The 15,806-nt window shown below is 37.0% G+C and overlaps 1 protein-coding gene and 1 pseudogene across 2 annotated transcripts in view; both read right to left on the bottom strand.

Annotated features, from left to right (window-relative positions):
* LOC18431170 (uncharacterized) overlaps positions 1-15,806 on the bottom strand; it is a 31,130-nt gene that overhangs the window by 9,479 nt on the left and 5,845 nt on the right. The window contains exons 6-11 of the mRNA XM_006841302.4: positions 6,600-7,471; positions 2,424-3,187; positions 1,865-1,989; positions 1,391-1,468; positions 1,036-1,233; positions 196-633 (exon numbers count right to left, since the gene is read on the bottom strand). Coding sequence (XP_006841365.4) covers positions 196-633; positions 1,036-1,233; positions 1,391-1,468; positions 1,865-1,989; positions 2,424-3,187; positions 6,600-7,471 — 2,475 coding nt within the window. The remainder of the gene's footprint in view (positions 1-195; positions 634-1,035; positions 1,234-1,390; positions 1,469-1,864; positions 1,990-2,423; positions 3,188-6,599; positions 7,472-15,806) is intronic.
* On the bottom strand, positions 4,958-6,605 carry LOC18431172 (cytochrome P450 71A1 pseudogene; annotated as a pseudogene). The gene is made up of 2 exons (XR_016058642.1): positions 6,467-6,605; positions 4,958-5,839 (listed from the first exon to the last, which is right to left on the bottom strand). The product of XR_016058642.1 is annotated as a cytochrome P450 71A1 pseudogene (transcript).

Below are 15,806 nucleotides of genomic sequence, written 5' to 3'. Positions count from 1 at the left end.
TGAAAGAAATTACATCAGAACAAATCAACAACGAAGGTAACGATGCACCTCCTTTAGCGAAAGAATCAACAATGGAGTTTGCTTCCCGATAGACATGATTGAACGAAATAGAAGGTCCAACTAGATTCATTATTTGCAACCACAAATATTGTTATTCCCACGAAACCTTATGTTCAATTTACACCATTTTGTCACATTCAAGGAGTCCCCTTCAATCCAGACATTACTAGTAATGTTCCTCTGAGACAAAATCTTCAACCCACACAACAAAGCACTCAATTCAGCAAAATTTGCAGTTTTTTCCCCTATCGGACCAGCAAAGGAGAGAATAACACAACCCGTGGAGTCACGTACAATACCACCAATAACAACCCTACCTGGATTTTCAAAGGAACTTCCATCGAAATTTAGCTTAACAGTCCCAAAGTCAGGTGCTAACCAAAAGCTCTTCGGACTGGGACGAGAAATACCAAGGGAAAATAGATTGTGAAGATTAGAAAAAACATCCACAATTGAAATACCCCAACCTTCTTGAGTCACTGATAGCCATAGCCCAATGAATAGCTTAATTTTGGCTATGAGCTTTTCAAAGGACAATGAACTCCCATTGAAGGTTCTTCTATTCCTCTCCTTCTATATTTCCCAAAGGATAACCCCTTTAGAAATCTAACATAGGACCTTCCCAACTACCGGCAAATGGCTTAAAGACATCTGAGAGATAATACATTCCACTAAGTGGGGCATGACAAAAAGTATCCTAAGTGTGGAGAAAAGCCAAGACCACACACGGGATGTAAAGGATCAATGGATCAAGAGATGTGCCATTATTTCCCTATCTTTTTTGCACAAAAGACAAACATTTGGAAAAAAATTTGTCCTTTTAATCAAGTTATCAACCGTTAAAATCCTATTCAAAGAAGCAAGCCAAACGAAGCACTGTACGTTATGTGGTATAAGCCATTTCTAAACAGCAACAACATTGGATTTAGACCATCTAAGCCTATCTTCGAATAATAGATTATAACAAGATTTCACCGAAGAAACACCATCGCTTTCAATCTCCCATATACTCTCATCCTCAGCATTAGCAACAACATAGGTGTTATCCAGCACTTCTATAAGAGAGCACCATTTAGATAATAGGTGGTTACTTAGTCTGCCATAAGATAGGGAAATATTCCAATAACTTTGTAGACCACTTCTTTCTAAAGCTTCATGAATGGTCACTGTCGGCTGAGTTACCAATTTAAAAAAGATCAGGAAAAGCCACTTTCAACGGATAATCCTCTATCCATTTATGATGCCATAGAGACACTTGCATACCACAACCAACACTCCATCTAGAATAACCTGAAACAATAGGCCTACATATAAAGATGGACTTTCACACCTGTGAAACCTCTCCTCCATGCCCATTACCCAACCCCACCTGTGAAACCTCTTTTCCGTGCCCATTATCCAACCACACCTGTAATCTATCAACTCCATATTTATCCATAAGAACTTTATGCCACAAATGGTTATTGAGTTTAAGGCTTCTCAACCATCATTTACATAACAGTGCTTGGTTAAACACCTTAATTCTCCTTAATCACAACCCACCATCTTTCTTAAGTACATATACTCTATCTCATCTAAGCAAATGGAACTTCCTCCCATTGGAATAGGAGCCCCAGAGAAAGTCTCGCATCATTTTTTCCAGTTTTCTTGCAACCGAGGCAGGCATATTTATCAAAGATATCTGGTAAATAGGGAGATTTAAAAAACACGATTTCAAAAGAGTAACTCTACCACCCAAAGAGAGATACTTGTACTTCTATAAGTCCAACTTTTTTTTAACTCTTTCAAGCTCTATATCTCAGACAGCAATCGTAAGTCTTGAATCAAAGATAGGAAGACCCAAATAGGTTACTGGGAAGGAGCTAACATTGCAATCCACAACAGTAGCCATCTCCTCTATCATCCCATCCTCAGAACAAATCCCAACCACTGAAGATTTATGAAAATTAACTCTCAGACCCAAGATTGCTTCACAAATATCCAAAATCTGCCAACGTTAGAAACTTTTAGTGTCTCTGCCTCACAAAAAATAAGGGTATCGTTTGCATATTGAATATGAGAGATTTGGATATCAGAGTTACCAATCCGAAACCCAATGAAATAACCTTCATTCTCCACTCTATCTAACATTAAACTAAAGCATTTAGCAAAATTCTATAGAGGAAAGGAGACAAGGTATCCCCTTGTCACAGCACCCTAGAGGCATTGAAGAAGCCTACGGGACTACCTTTGCACAGAACAGAAAAACCCAAAAATCCAAGATCTCCATCTCTAGCCAAAACCCATAACTCTCATAATTTTCAAAAGGATCCCCCACTCTACCCTATCGTAGGCTTTTTCCCTATCCAACTTAAAAAGAATACACGACTTCTTACTAATAACTCTTGAATGGATGTATTCTTGAGCTAACAGAATATTGTCTGTGATTTGACGATCCTTAATAAAGGCAGATTGAGCATTAAAGATAAGAGTAGGCAGCACCAACTTCAACCACTCTGCCAAAACCTTAGCAATGATCTTATACAGGCCTGTCAGCAAACTTATGGGTCTAATATCAGCAAGACTAGAAATCAACCATTTCTTAAGAATCAACGCTACAGAGGTAGAATTAACACCTTTGAAATTTTGACTCCTAATCATAACACTTTTCATTAATTGAAGCACTTCATTTTTAACCAACGGCAAAAATTTATGGAAGAATGCTAGAGGGAAACCATCAGGTCCTGGTGCTTTGTCCCTAGGTAAAGCAAAAACAGCCTTATGTGACTCCTCACTGGTAACTTCCTTCTCCAGTTCAAAACGCAAATTTAAAAGACACGTTAAACAATGCTCCTGGTGACCTTGGGGCTCGAGTTGTGTCCCCTGATGTGAGAGAGAGTGCCTCGGAGGAGTGAGAAACGAGCTTTCTCTCTTATGGAGAGCACCCCTGGTTTCAAGGACGATGTCTCTGCAAAAGGAGTGCTCAAGCGCTATGAAGGCTCGACGACTGTACACTAGAAGGCCATTAAACGCAAGAGAACTTGGTATTGGGCTCATCTCGAGCCCATCCTGGTTCAAAACCAGGACACTGGTGCGTCTAAACTCTCTCTTCTTTGCTTCCAACCCTTCGAGAACAGCTTTCGAGTACCTAAAGCGAGGAACTTGCCCCAATTTCACCGTAAATCTCCCAAAACGTCTCTCTAGCTTCCCCATTATTTGCCCCATCTAACCATCTTCTCTCTCTGCCCCAACTGCTAAATCTTCTCACCACTTTAGAAAGAGAAACCTCGTTTACCAGTTAACCTCCCTAATGGAACCATTCTTTTTAGAAAGATAGTTTTCACCACTGGCTCTGTTCCTTCAAATTTTGCAGAGGAAATACTTTGGGACAGTGTAAATGCAATTTAATGGTAGAGTTGTTCAGAGACGTGTTGGTATAGTCGTCGATAGGTTCAAAGCCAAGGCTTTGAGGAATTTGGAGTCTGAAAACCATTGGATGGTGAACCTTTCTTGCCAATTCCAAGGGTTCAATAGCTTGATCAATGATTTTGGCAAACAATTACCTTTGTTTCTAAAAGTAGCTGAGAATTGCTTAAAAATCACAAATTTCTTTAACTCGAGAGCTCAATTGAGAGCTGGGTTTGAGAAATTGCAGTTGCAGGAGCTTGATACGGTGGGGTTGATCATAGTCTTGCAAGAAAACCATTTTTTTGGTGCGTTTTCTAGCAAAAACTTTCGTCAGATTTGCCCCACTTTAAAGGACATCATGGGCACTGCTCGAGCTCTGCAACTTGTTGTAATGGACGACTCCTTTAAGCTTCTTTGCTCACAAGATCCTCTTGTCAGAGAAGTTGAAGATAAAATTGGAGACATGGGCTTTTGGAACAAATTAGAGGTAGTTCTTTCTCTGACTAAGTCAATCAAGACAACGGCTCAAGAGATCGAAACTAGTGGCATTTCCTGGAGCCCATCATCGCCTCTTGTAGTTTTCCAGCGAGCAGGTGACCGGGGTAGTGTAGTTTCCTGGTGAGTAGGTGAGGGAGAGATATAGAGAGAGGGGTTCGGGAGGTTGATCAGGGGAGCGAGAAAGGAATCATGTGAGGAGAGAGAGGGGATTAAAAAACAATGTCTTTATTAAATTTGTTTGGGTATAAAACATTAGTAAAAAATGAATAAAATATGCTCAGGGGGTTAGGAGATATTATAGAATGAAGTTTTATGTAGTAATATAGGTTTTGCAACCTTAGGTCAATGGAGAAATGAAAGTTCAAAATGGGGACTATAGAGATATTTTTTTTAATTATAATTATAATAATTATTATAGTAATGATACTATTATATTTTAATAATATTATTATAATATCATATTGTTATTATAATAATATTAAGGAGTGTATACAATGAGACCATTTACGTTTAATACAAGGATATCACAATTACTTGCAACCATCTGATGTAAAAGTTGATAGCTTCGGTGTGCCACAAAATTCAAGAAAATGTCTTTTGAAGTTTGAGCTTGGTTAATGGAATAGATACAACCATCCAATTTCAGATCTAATGGTCAATATTAACTATGACCATCTTGTACCAAAGATAAATAGTCTCATTATGTACTTTTCTAAAATATTATTATTATAATAAAATAATAGTGTATTATTATTTAATTAATATAATTAAGATGTTAACCTTTTCATGAGATTGAATGTTGGAATGAAAGATTCTCACCTTTGCCAAAATGGATATTATACTGAACCTGTTAAAATGTATCTTCCATTTTTTCCTCAAATTTTATTGTTGTTACATATCAGAAGACAAACTCTGCAATATTGAAATGTCCCATTTTTTCCTCATTTGGATAAACACTAAAAAGGACCTAAGTGATTGTTAACTACAGTAATAGCAACATTGAGAATGATTATTTTAAAAAAAATAATGATAAATAAAAATTTTTGAATTTCTTGAAGATTAAACTGCCAAGCAATCCAAACAATGAAGATCCATCTAAGTCTATGCCAGATACCATCCAAACAACATAGGAAATGCTAATTCTAGGAGATACCAATTCCTCAATATACATTTCCCCACATGTCACATTCTCAGGGAACCAAACAGGAGCAAAGGGAAAATTAGCAATACTAAAGAGTCGGAGAAGAACACAAAAATTGTTACCAATCGCCATTACTATTACTATCAAGTGCTTTGTCGAGTTGCCACTAGCAGCAAAGGGGTTTTCTTGAGCCCTGAACCTTCTGTCATGTCTAGGTCCTCATTATTCATTCCATCAGGCATTGCCCAATCAAAACAATGCAAGAGATTAGCCAATGCAAGCTCGAGGATAACCATTGTAAAGGAAATTCCAGGGCATCCCCTTCGGCCTGCCCCCAAATGGTATCAGCGCAAAATCTTGGCCCTTGTAATCAATATTACTACCTATAAACCCTTCAGGTCTAAATTCTTCTGGATCTACCCATGAGTTTGGGTGCCTCCCAATTGCCCAAGCATTCACCAAAACTCTGGTCTTTGAAGGGACAAAGTAGCCTTCTATGTCGCAATCCTCGACCGATTCATGAGGAATCAACAATGGAGCTGGAGGGTGCAATCGCAAGATCTCTTTCACCACTACTTTCAGGTAATGGAGCTGTTGCAATTCTTTCTCTTCTATCATGCTTTTGTTATTGCTTTTAGCTATCCCTCGTACTTCGTCTTGGGCTTTTTTCATTGCTGACTGGTTCTTTTTCAACTCAGACATTCCCCACTCTAGTACCATCGCAGTGCTACCTGTCCCAGCTGAAAACATGTCCTGCAAACATTTGCAATTCAGTGTGCTGCTTATTGTGCGCAATTACTAGCCGTTTTTCACTAATACGGCATTTACTAATGAACAATGATGACGAACATGGCAGCCATTAAAGGTGCTTGCTTGCTGATGAATTGGATGACTCAAAATAGATAATGTGTGGTAACATAACATGCTTTTCTAGTCACTGTTAGAAGTATAGAACGGGATAATACAGAGCTGTGGAGAGTGGAAATTAAAAATCTGACTTTGGCTGAAATCGATGCAAGTCAATTATAATTGGCAAATATTGTTATTTCTTCTTAGTTGAGAAGTAGAGTTGAAACTTGCAGATGAACTACCAAATATATTTATATGGGTGAATAATTTAAAAATATTCATTATCCCTTCTTTCTTATTTGTACCAAATTTCAATTTTAAAACCACTTGCAGAAAATTGAATAAACAATCAAATTCCAAGAAGTAGTGCGGCAATTTTATTGCTTCATTTTTATCAGCAACACTATTAAAAAATTGACTAGGAGATAAATTAAGCATAATTGGAATAGAGAAAATTTCAAATAGTAGAGAGGGAAAGGCATGAATCGTGAAATGCAGTAAACAGTGAAGTATGTTCAATTTGTTACCTACCAGAACAACAGATTTGATGTTATCTCTAGAGAGTGTGAAATCAGGGGTGCCCTCTTTTTGGAGCTCTAGCAGTACATCTCCTTCTTCTCCTTCTTATGAGTAGGAAGAAGGTGCTCAGCGATTACTCTCTCAAGGAAAGAGTCCCTTTGCCTCAAGTTTTTCTCCAACCTCCTTTTGTAACCCTGTCATATTTTTCACCCACTCCAATGATGGAAAGAAGTCCCCCACAAAGAAGCCACCAATCAATCGCCGGGAAGAATACAATATCTCCTTCAACTCCGGCTCGTCCTCCCAGTAACTCTTCCAAAGTGCCACTCTGCAGACCACATTGTTAGCGAGAGAATGAAACGCATCTCTCAAATTGATAGGAGCTTTAGCTTTGGAGGATAAAAAGATCGAGTCGACGAGGCGCCCCACTTCCTCTTTTCTCATATTCCGGAACGACTGGACCCTCTTTGAGCTGAGGAGCTCCAGGATGCAAATCTTCCTTACGTGGCCCCAATATGGTCCATATGGTGCAAATATCACATCTGTGCTGTTGTAGGTGAGGTGGTTGGTGGCCGCAAGGATGGGCCTGCTACACAAGGCATGGTCATGGGTCCTCATGGCCAGCTCGGCCATCTTAGGAGAGGAGACTACCAAAGTGCGGACTCGGCCCAATTTAAGGTGCATGAGGGGTCCATAGATCTTGGCAAGGTGGGCTAGGGAGCGGTGCTGCAAGGAACCTAGTTGGTGGAGGTTACCGATGATGGGGAGACCTGAAGGACCAGGTGGTCGCTTCGTTTTGCTGCCTGACTTGTTGGAATGGTGGAGATAGAGGAGTAGAAAGGAGAGGAGACCGGTAATCAAAGTAGTGAACATAGGTTGATGGCCATGTAAGAGGCCATGAGTGGGATGGAAAGAGGAGAGATTTAGCTTAGTTGATTGTGGTTTCGCAGCAGGGTTCATTGAAGCCTGATTAGTGGGATGGCTGTTGGAAGAGTGGAGGAAGTGGGGCTTAGACTTCTATTGGAATTCCCTAACATGGAGTGACAGCATAAGCACCGGTGTTATTTCTCACACTCTCTACCCTGAAACAATGGAAAATGTTCTGATCTTTGAGGACCACTTTACTTCTTGTGTTCTCTTTTGTAAAGTTGGCCTGGAGCTCAAACTTCTGTGGATAGATAATCAAGGTATAGGATTTGGATAAGGACCATCAGGAAATTGATCTCAATAGTGGTTGATTCCTTTTGGGAAAATATTTCTCAAACGAGTGGTTGTTATAAATTACACGAGGTGGGATCTGCACCATGAATCTAGGGTGGCATCAGTGGAAGCCGCTACTTCTATCGGGTTGGTTCCTATATGGAACCTCTTGGTTCTTGATATACTGAGGGAAGTAGACCAGTCCTACTGAAAATCAATCATGATCAGGATCTGTATTGATATTTTTAAAAAGAAAAGTATATGATGAAATCATTTACTTTTTATATAAAATGGTCACAATTAATCTTCACCTGTGGATATGAAATTAGGTGATTGTATTCTATCGACTAAACACAAAGTTCAAAAGAAATTCTCTCGAACTTTATGACACTCAAACTATAAAATTTCATATGGGATGACAATAACCAATTGTGACCTCCTTGCACAATAGATAAAGGAAAACGGTTAGATAGGGCTGCAACCCTATCAAAATAAATAAAGCCTCACCTCATAACTCATCAAAAATTGTAATTTAAGTGTCAAAAAACTTTTAAATCGATCATCTCAGCTTGAACATTGTGGCTGTGAAAGAAAATTAGGATTTCAAGTTCTAAAACTAGTGTATATTACAAAAAATCATCTAGACCATCCATTTCGCCCTAAAAATAAGTGTTTACAAATTCGTAAGATCTGTACCATTTCTTTAGTTTCAAATTTTATTTTTGGTATTGAAAATTGATTTTAGAACCATCATGAAGGTTTTCAATAATGAAAGTGCTTTCCAAATGAGGATTTGAGGTGAGGCTTTATTTTGTTTTTATAAAGCCTAGGCCTTATAGAAACTTCAATAAATGGTCTCATTGCACACAATCCTTTTTAAAAAGGAAAAATATCTCCTTAGACTCTATTTTCAGCTTTCATTTCTTCTTAATTTCAAAATTTCAAAACCTATCTTCTAATCCCCAAATAACTTTATCTATTTTTATTCCAATTTTTAACCCAAACAAATTAAAAAAGACACATTTTTTCTAACTCGCTCCTCCCATGTTTCCCTCTAGACTTGTCATGCTTAGAACCCCTCTTCTTCTTATTACTTACGTTCTCTCTAGCTGCTCTCTTGCTCTTACTCTCGACCTACAATGGGGTCACCATCTTTTGCATCCATCTCCCTTTTTCGGAAAAGCCCACATCAAAAAACAGACATTTCTCACCCGAAAAAAAAAGAATCTCTCTCTCTTTGAAATTGATCTTTGCAAGTTTATTCAAAGTTAATTGTAACAGAAAGAGATAAAAATCGAGCTTCTTTTTGGAATGTCTTCAGAAGTTGATCCCAATGGCTTGATCTGTGGAGAAGTGGAAGAACCGGATAACGAAGGGAAACCCCCTATAATTTTCAGGGTTTTGGACTCAGTCAACAAGTGTTTGGCCTCGGCTAATGAAGCTCTCAAGCTAGGTTCTTTGAAAACAATTATCATTTTGGTTAGATCAGGGTCTATCTGGATTCGTGGTCATTTTCTAATTCGTGTCGTCAAGAATTGGTGCAGTTTGTTCAAAATTTCATCAATGGAGTAATTAAAGGGGGAAAAGGATTTGTAGGGCCTGCTCCTTCTCTTAATGTTGTTGAAGGTCAGGGTTTGAGCCCCAGAAAACATGAAAGTGCATGAACATGCCACCGCTAGTACAAGCAGCAACACTTTGAATACCCACTGGTTTTATGAACACATAGAATCCTTGCTTTCTCTCTCTATAAATACTGCAATACTTTCTTTCTCTCTCATCACTTGAAACCTTGGGTGTTGTTTGAATTCTCATAGAGAGATGAGTGGTGGCGTTGCGTTTCAACTGGGGTTTTTGTGGTGGCTTTGGTGGTGGTGAGTAATGTGTTTGCTGCTGAAGTCGGCAATGGCTTTACCGATGATAAGCACTTCTTGCTGAGCCACAAGCATGGTCCATTTGGCCCATGATTTAAGCATCATGGTGGAGGACTAGGAGGAGGTTTTGGCGGGGGTACTTGGCGGTGGCGTTGGAGGAGGAGCTGGTGGTGGTAGATAGAGAGAGAGAGGGGTTTGGGAGGTTGATCGGGGGAGAGAGGAATGGAATCATGTCAAGAGAGAAAGGTTTAAACAATAATATCCTTTTTAAATTTGTTTGGGTCAAAAGAATTAGTAAAAAACGAATAAAAAATGTTTAGGGGGTTAAGAGATATAATAGAGTGAAATTCTATATAGTAAGATCGTTTTTGCATCCTTGGGTTAATGGAGAAATGAAAATTGAAAATGGAGTCTATAAAAATATTTTTCTTTTTTTAAAATATTTATAAAACTAAATGGCTACTAAAAGCTTTTGGTGAACTATAAACTGTACAAAAGACTATAAGGTGTTTTTCTTTTCACTTATTAGTAGGGATTATATACAAAGTGACCATGTACTTTTTATGCAACAAGGTCAGAATTATTCCTACTTATTGGAAATTAAATGACTTAGATTGAGTCACAAAAACCAAGAATGTTTTTTGAACTTTAGGTTTATTCAATGACATTTCTATTCTAATAAGATTCTCGCTCTTCATACCTTTCCTGTAGTGCGACATCCCCAGTCATATTCCTACACGTTATTGGAATGGCTTCTCTCTTCCTAACCTAAAATCAAAAGACTTTTCCAAAATGTTGCTTTCCAAATCTCACTTCTAGAATGTGGTGGTTTCATGGTTGCTTATTGTGAGAGGAAGGGACTCGATCCCAGCCATTGAAGATGAGGGAGCCACATAAAGTGTGCGGCTACCAACTCTTGTCCCACTCTGGAAACCAGAATAAAGCCATGAGGACAAGGACGACTACAAATTGTGAGGCTAAAACTAGTTTCCACATAGGCGGCTCAATCAAGGAAAATAAACAATTTTCTTGATTTTAGGCTCATGTCCTTTTCTCCTCAGTCTTTTTATTTCAATTTTTTACTCCAGTTTCCATTGCAAACATTTAACTAGTTTTGTTTTGTTTTTTTAAGGGATTTTTATTTACGGACAATGCCAAATTTGTTTGAGTGAGTTTTGTAATATTACTACTATAGAGATTTTATGGGTAGTTTTGGAGTATGTATAAATATGTGAGAGTAATTTAGGTATGATGTTGTGAATTGCTAATTATATATGCAAAGTAGTGCGAGTGTTCTAGTAAATTCGTCACAATATTGTAGAGTTAATGATAGAAACACACAAAGAGAGAATGTAAAAAGAGAAAATCAAAGCCCACCCTAGTATTACAGCAAAATGTAAAAGTGAAATTGGATAAAACATTACAGCAAAATGCAAAAGTGAAATTATATAAAACATTAGCTCCCAATTGGAATGACCAACCACTTCTATGCTACTTGTCTTTCAACTTTCCAACATATACTAAAAGCTAACCCATTCCCATTGTACAATCCACTAAGTTCTTAAGCATACTCTAATTCTCAAATCTTGGAAACTCCTCATATTGACTCTTTCTTTATCCCTTTCAAGACTTTAGAAACCTACTATTACACCATTCTAGGTTTATGAAAATGAGTTGTCAGTACCATAGTTATTGGGAGCGCCCAACTAGGGTGGCGTTCCCCTTCGAAACCCAGCTCCAGCGCTCTGTAGTCGGGATCTCGATCGGAACTCGTTCCCTGCGTTTTGGGAGCTCGCTCCAATTTTTAGGATTCTCGATCCCGTTCAGAACGGAACGCGCTCCCGATACTGCACGGAACGCATTACTTAAATTTTAGGATCTCGTTCCTGAATAAATTAGATCCCTGCTCTCAGAGTTTTAGGAGCACGATCCCTACATTTTCGGAACTCCATTCCTATTTTCCTGAAATATTCTAAAAGAAACTTCTTAAATAAAATTAATTTTTAAAATAAAATAATTATATTTTAAGTCAAATTTTCATAAAGTGGAGTTCTGCGATGGGAGCGTGGACTAATATGCACAAAACATGATCCTTCCTTGAATGGTGCTCGATCCTCTCCAAATAGGAACATGGTCATTCTTAGATGGGGGTGTGATCATGTTGTTTATGGAAGCACGATCCTAATGAATATGGGAACACGATCCCATTTGACATGGAAAGTGTTCCCGTTAAATAGGGATCTCAATCTCGATGTATTGGGAACGCGCTCCCTCTTCATACGGGATCTCGATCTTCTACTTTTACCCTCACCAGAACTCACTCCCTGAGCTCCGAAGCTTTGGCCGGACATCGTTCCGACGCTCTCGCTCTTAGTAACTATGGTCTGTACTAGATTTGTGGGTCCCATTTTGGGCCCTATATCATTATCCCTAGTGCCAAACTTTGCCTTCAAATTTTATATATTGAACCAAAAGGGCTTTTACGTAGACTTGAGTTCGTGAGGAGTTTTAGGAACTTTCAATCCCCATTACAATTTACCTCAATCCTCTATAAGGGATCGAAAGCTCTTGATTCGGGCCTTCAAGTATACATAAAATATTCTAATAAGAAAACATATATAAAATCGAAAATATCAACACTTTCGGGCATATAAAACCCGTAAATCTGACTGTGACGGGGGGTTGTCCACGTTCTGCTCCTCGGGCTTCAAGTGACAGTAGGAATTAGTAGCTACTTATTCTCTTTTTAAAAATACTTGCGCACACAACATAAGGGTAGCGCACTATTGGAGGCTTATCTTCTTCATTGAGTGCGTAAGAAATTGATTTACAGATTTCTCCCTCTCCCTCCACTTTCTCACTACCACGTCATAAGTATAGGGCATTCAAAACCAATGTTTAAAACATCGGCCGATTTTTAAAAAATTGGTTAACTAACTCGGGATTGATCACTGGCCGATCCCTATCTGGCCCGATTCTAACGGTCATGCAGGAATTTTTTCAATGCGCTAATCGGCCGATTAGTGCACTAATCAGTGATTTGTTTTAAAAATCTGCCAAAAAGTGCATTGTCACAATCAGCGTTTTAAAAAACGCCGAGTCGACCCGGTTCGACTCGAAATTCGTGAAAAGGGACCGGATCGGTTGAAAAATCGGAAATCGTCCGGTTCTAGAGAGAACCGGACGATTCTGCACAGTGACTCGCCGATTCACTGTACGGAATCGGCGAGTCCGAACAGTGAATCGGCGAGTCCATACGGATTTTTTTTTTTTTTTTTTTTTTTTTTTTTTTTTTTTTTTTTTTTTTTTTTTTTGTAATCCATGATAGATTTTTTTGTAATACTTGATCGATTTTTTTGTAATCCATGATCGAATTGTTTTTGTTTTTTTGTAATCCATGATCGAATTTTTTGGTTTTTTGTAACCCATAATAGAATTTTTTGTAATCCATGATCGAAATGTTTGTTTTCTTTTCTTGTAATCCATGATCGCTTTTTTTGTTTTTTTATTTTTTTTTGTAACCCATGATAGAATTTTTTGTAATCCATGATCGAATGTTTTGTAATACATGATCGAAATGTTTGTTTTTTTTTTGTAATCCATGATCGAAATGTTTTTTTTTTTTTTTGTAATCCATGATTGAATTTTTTGTTTTTTGCTTTTTTTGTAACCCATGATAGAGTTTTTTGTAATCCATGATTGAATTTTTTGTATTCCATGATCGAATTGTTTTTTTCTTTTTTTGTAATCCACGATTGAATTTTTTGTTTTTTTTTGTTTTTTTTTTTTTGTAATCCATGATCAAATTTTATGTAATCCATGATCGAATTTATGTAATCCATGATCGAATTTTATGTAATCCATGATCGAATTTTATGTAATCCATGATTGAATTTTTTGAAAATTTGTGATTTTTTTTTTTTTAATCCATGATCGAATTTTTTTTTGTAATCCATGATAGAATTTTTTGAAAATTTGTGATTTTTTTTTTAATCCATGATCGATTTTTTTGAAAATTTGTTTTTTTTTTTTTTTAATCCATATTATTCAAAGAGAAAATGAGAGAGATGATGATTCTGAGGTCACCCTATCCCAGCCATATTATTCACATATCGAGTCCCAACAGCAACAGTGTAGGGATGAGCACGAAATACTGTAAATTAAATGCTGAATGGCGGTTCATGCAGGGAAAGAACATATCAATATTCGCATATTCATTCAAAAACATGAAAATTCTTAATGGAGTACCCTCATTTTTTATTGAATTCCTAAAAAAAAATATTTATAATGAATTTTAATAATTTTTTCGAATTTTTTTTAAGCTTTATTTTGACCGATTCACCCGATTCCCGATCCGGATCGCCGATTCGCCGATCCGGATCGATTTTTTGGAAGCCCGATCCGGGTCACCGATCTGTTTTTTAAACCATTGGTCACAATGCATAGTTTGCAAAGTTGTTCTTATAACATTTTTTATATACTTCTCTTTCTTTTGTTTTTTTTTTCCTATTCTTCTACTGATACTGCCAGCCCGCATATTGTAGAAATGTGGGCTTGGCCATAAATATATTTTTTAAAATATAATTTGATCCTATTTTTTTATGGAGATCATGAATATAAAAAAATAACAATTTGAAAGCTAGAAATAATAATTATATTAAGAAAACATTTAGAGCATTAGTTACACTTGTTTTTAGATGGACTACCTATTTGTAACTATCTTTACCTCTGGACCGCATATTGTAGAATATGGTTTACCTGCATGAAACAATTTTACTTATTCTATTTCTCAATTTAAAACTCTATATATTATTACAAATTTTATTTGCTAACTGTAGGGTTTGTCGGGTTGGGCCAGTAGACACACACGCACCAGAGTTGTCCCTCAACTTGGGGGATATAAAATTTATTCGTTGTTCATGTTATTTGATCTTCAATCTAATACCTACACCACCAACCCCCGAGGGGCACATAGACATACACATACACATACCCACAAATATGAAAGAGAGAGAGATGGAAATTTATCAACAAAGAGACAAACAATTTTATATAATTATATTATATTATATATATTTATTTTATTCTTGTAATTTATATTATATATTATATAATACATATTTATGATATATAGATCACTGAAAAAGTATTGTTTCAAGCGTCTAATCATTTTCTCCGAAACCCAATTATACCTTTTTTTTTTCTTTTCTAATGTGACAATATAAAATATAATACATGTAAATTTTAAGCTTTTTTTACAAATTTTTTGGGATAGTGTAAGTTTTTTGGGATTTTTTTATCAAAATTGTATTTTTTAAAAAACATCGAGGCACTAATCTGTCGATCTAGTCAGAATCGGTCGAACCAATCGGATCAGGTCAAGACCGACTAGTCAATTAGATCCATTGTTTTGAATAGTATTCAAAACAGAAGGATAGGTTTAATTGTCCCCCCAACCCTCTCTCTAGATAAGAGAGGTTTAAATAAATGGAAAATTACATAAAAAAAAAAAAACCCAAGACCACACTTTCTATGCAACTTACCCCCAACCTAACTTTTTCTCACTTTTTATCCCAAAAGAAACTTTCCATGCAAATATCCTCAAGGGAAAAATATTATTATTATTAACGCACATATCCACAATATTTGGACTTAAAAGCCTCCATTCATCGAGAGGTATCAAGGTCAGATGGTCAAACTTTTACACAATTTTATGACCACTATTACGAAGATAGCCGCTCTCACATACAAGTCTCAAAGACAGCTGCTCTCATATGATTTATAGGGCATTGAGTAAGGAATCTAATGATCAAAGTCCCATTAAAATACGTATTGTAGATTAGGAGAAATCACAATTTTAATGACCGGAGGTCATCCTGGCATAACATGTGACTGGTAGAAGACAGATAGGTTAGGTTTGACTTCTGATCGTTGTAGATGAGGGGGTCAAGTTGTCTCAAAATAGCCTAAAATTTTGGGATGAGGTATGTCATGCCTCATATACGATTTTCCAATAGTTTCAAATCGATTCTCCAAATATCATATTGGGTTTTTTGGTCTAAACGATGATGAACCAAACGATATCCAATTCTTATGATTCTTGGATCATAGGTGTTTGAGGCCTCATTAAACATACATTTGAGGTTCCACCTCATTTTGACATGATATGATAAGATTTCATAAGGTCCAGTCGTCAAACCACTCTTTAATGGATGATAGTTTTAAAGACGTACTATATCCAAACTCTTCCAATATTATGTGGAGAGACAATATAGGAGCCA

This window comes from Amborella trichopoda, chromosome 6 (genome assembly GCF_054954075.1).
Source record: "Amborella trichopoda isolate Santa Cruz 75 chromosome 6, AtrichopodaSantaCruz75HAP2 v2.0, whole genome shotgun sequence".
Taxonomy (NCBI): domain Eukaryota; kingdom Viridiplantae; phylum Streptophyta; class Magnoliopsida; order Amborellales; family Amborellaceae; genus Amborella; species Amborella trichopoda.
The sequence above is the reverse complement of the archived record's forward strand: the minus strand, read 5'-3'. Positions and strand labels throughout refer to the sequence as shown.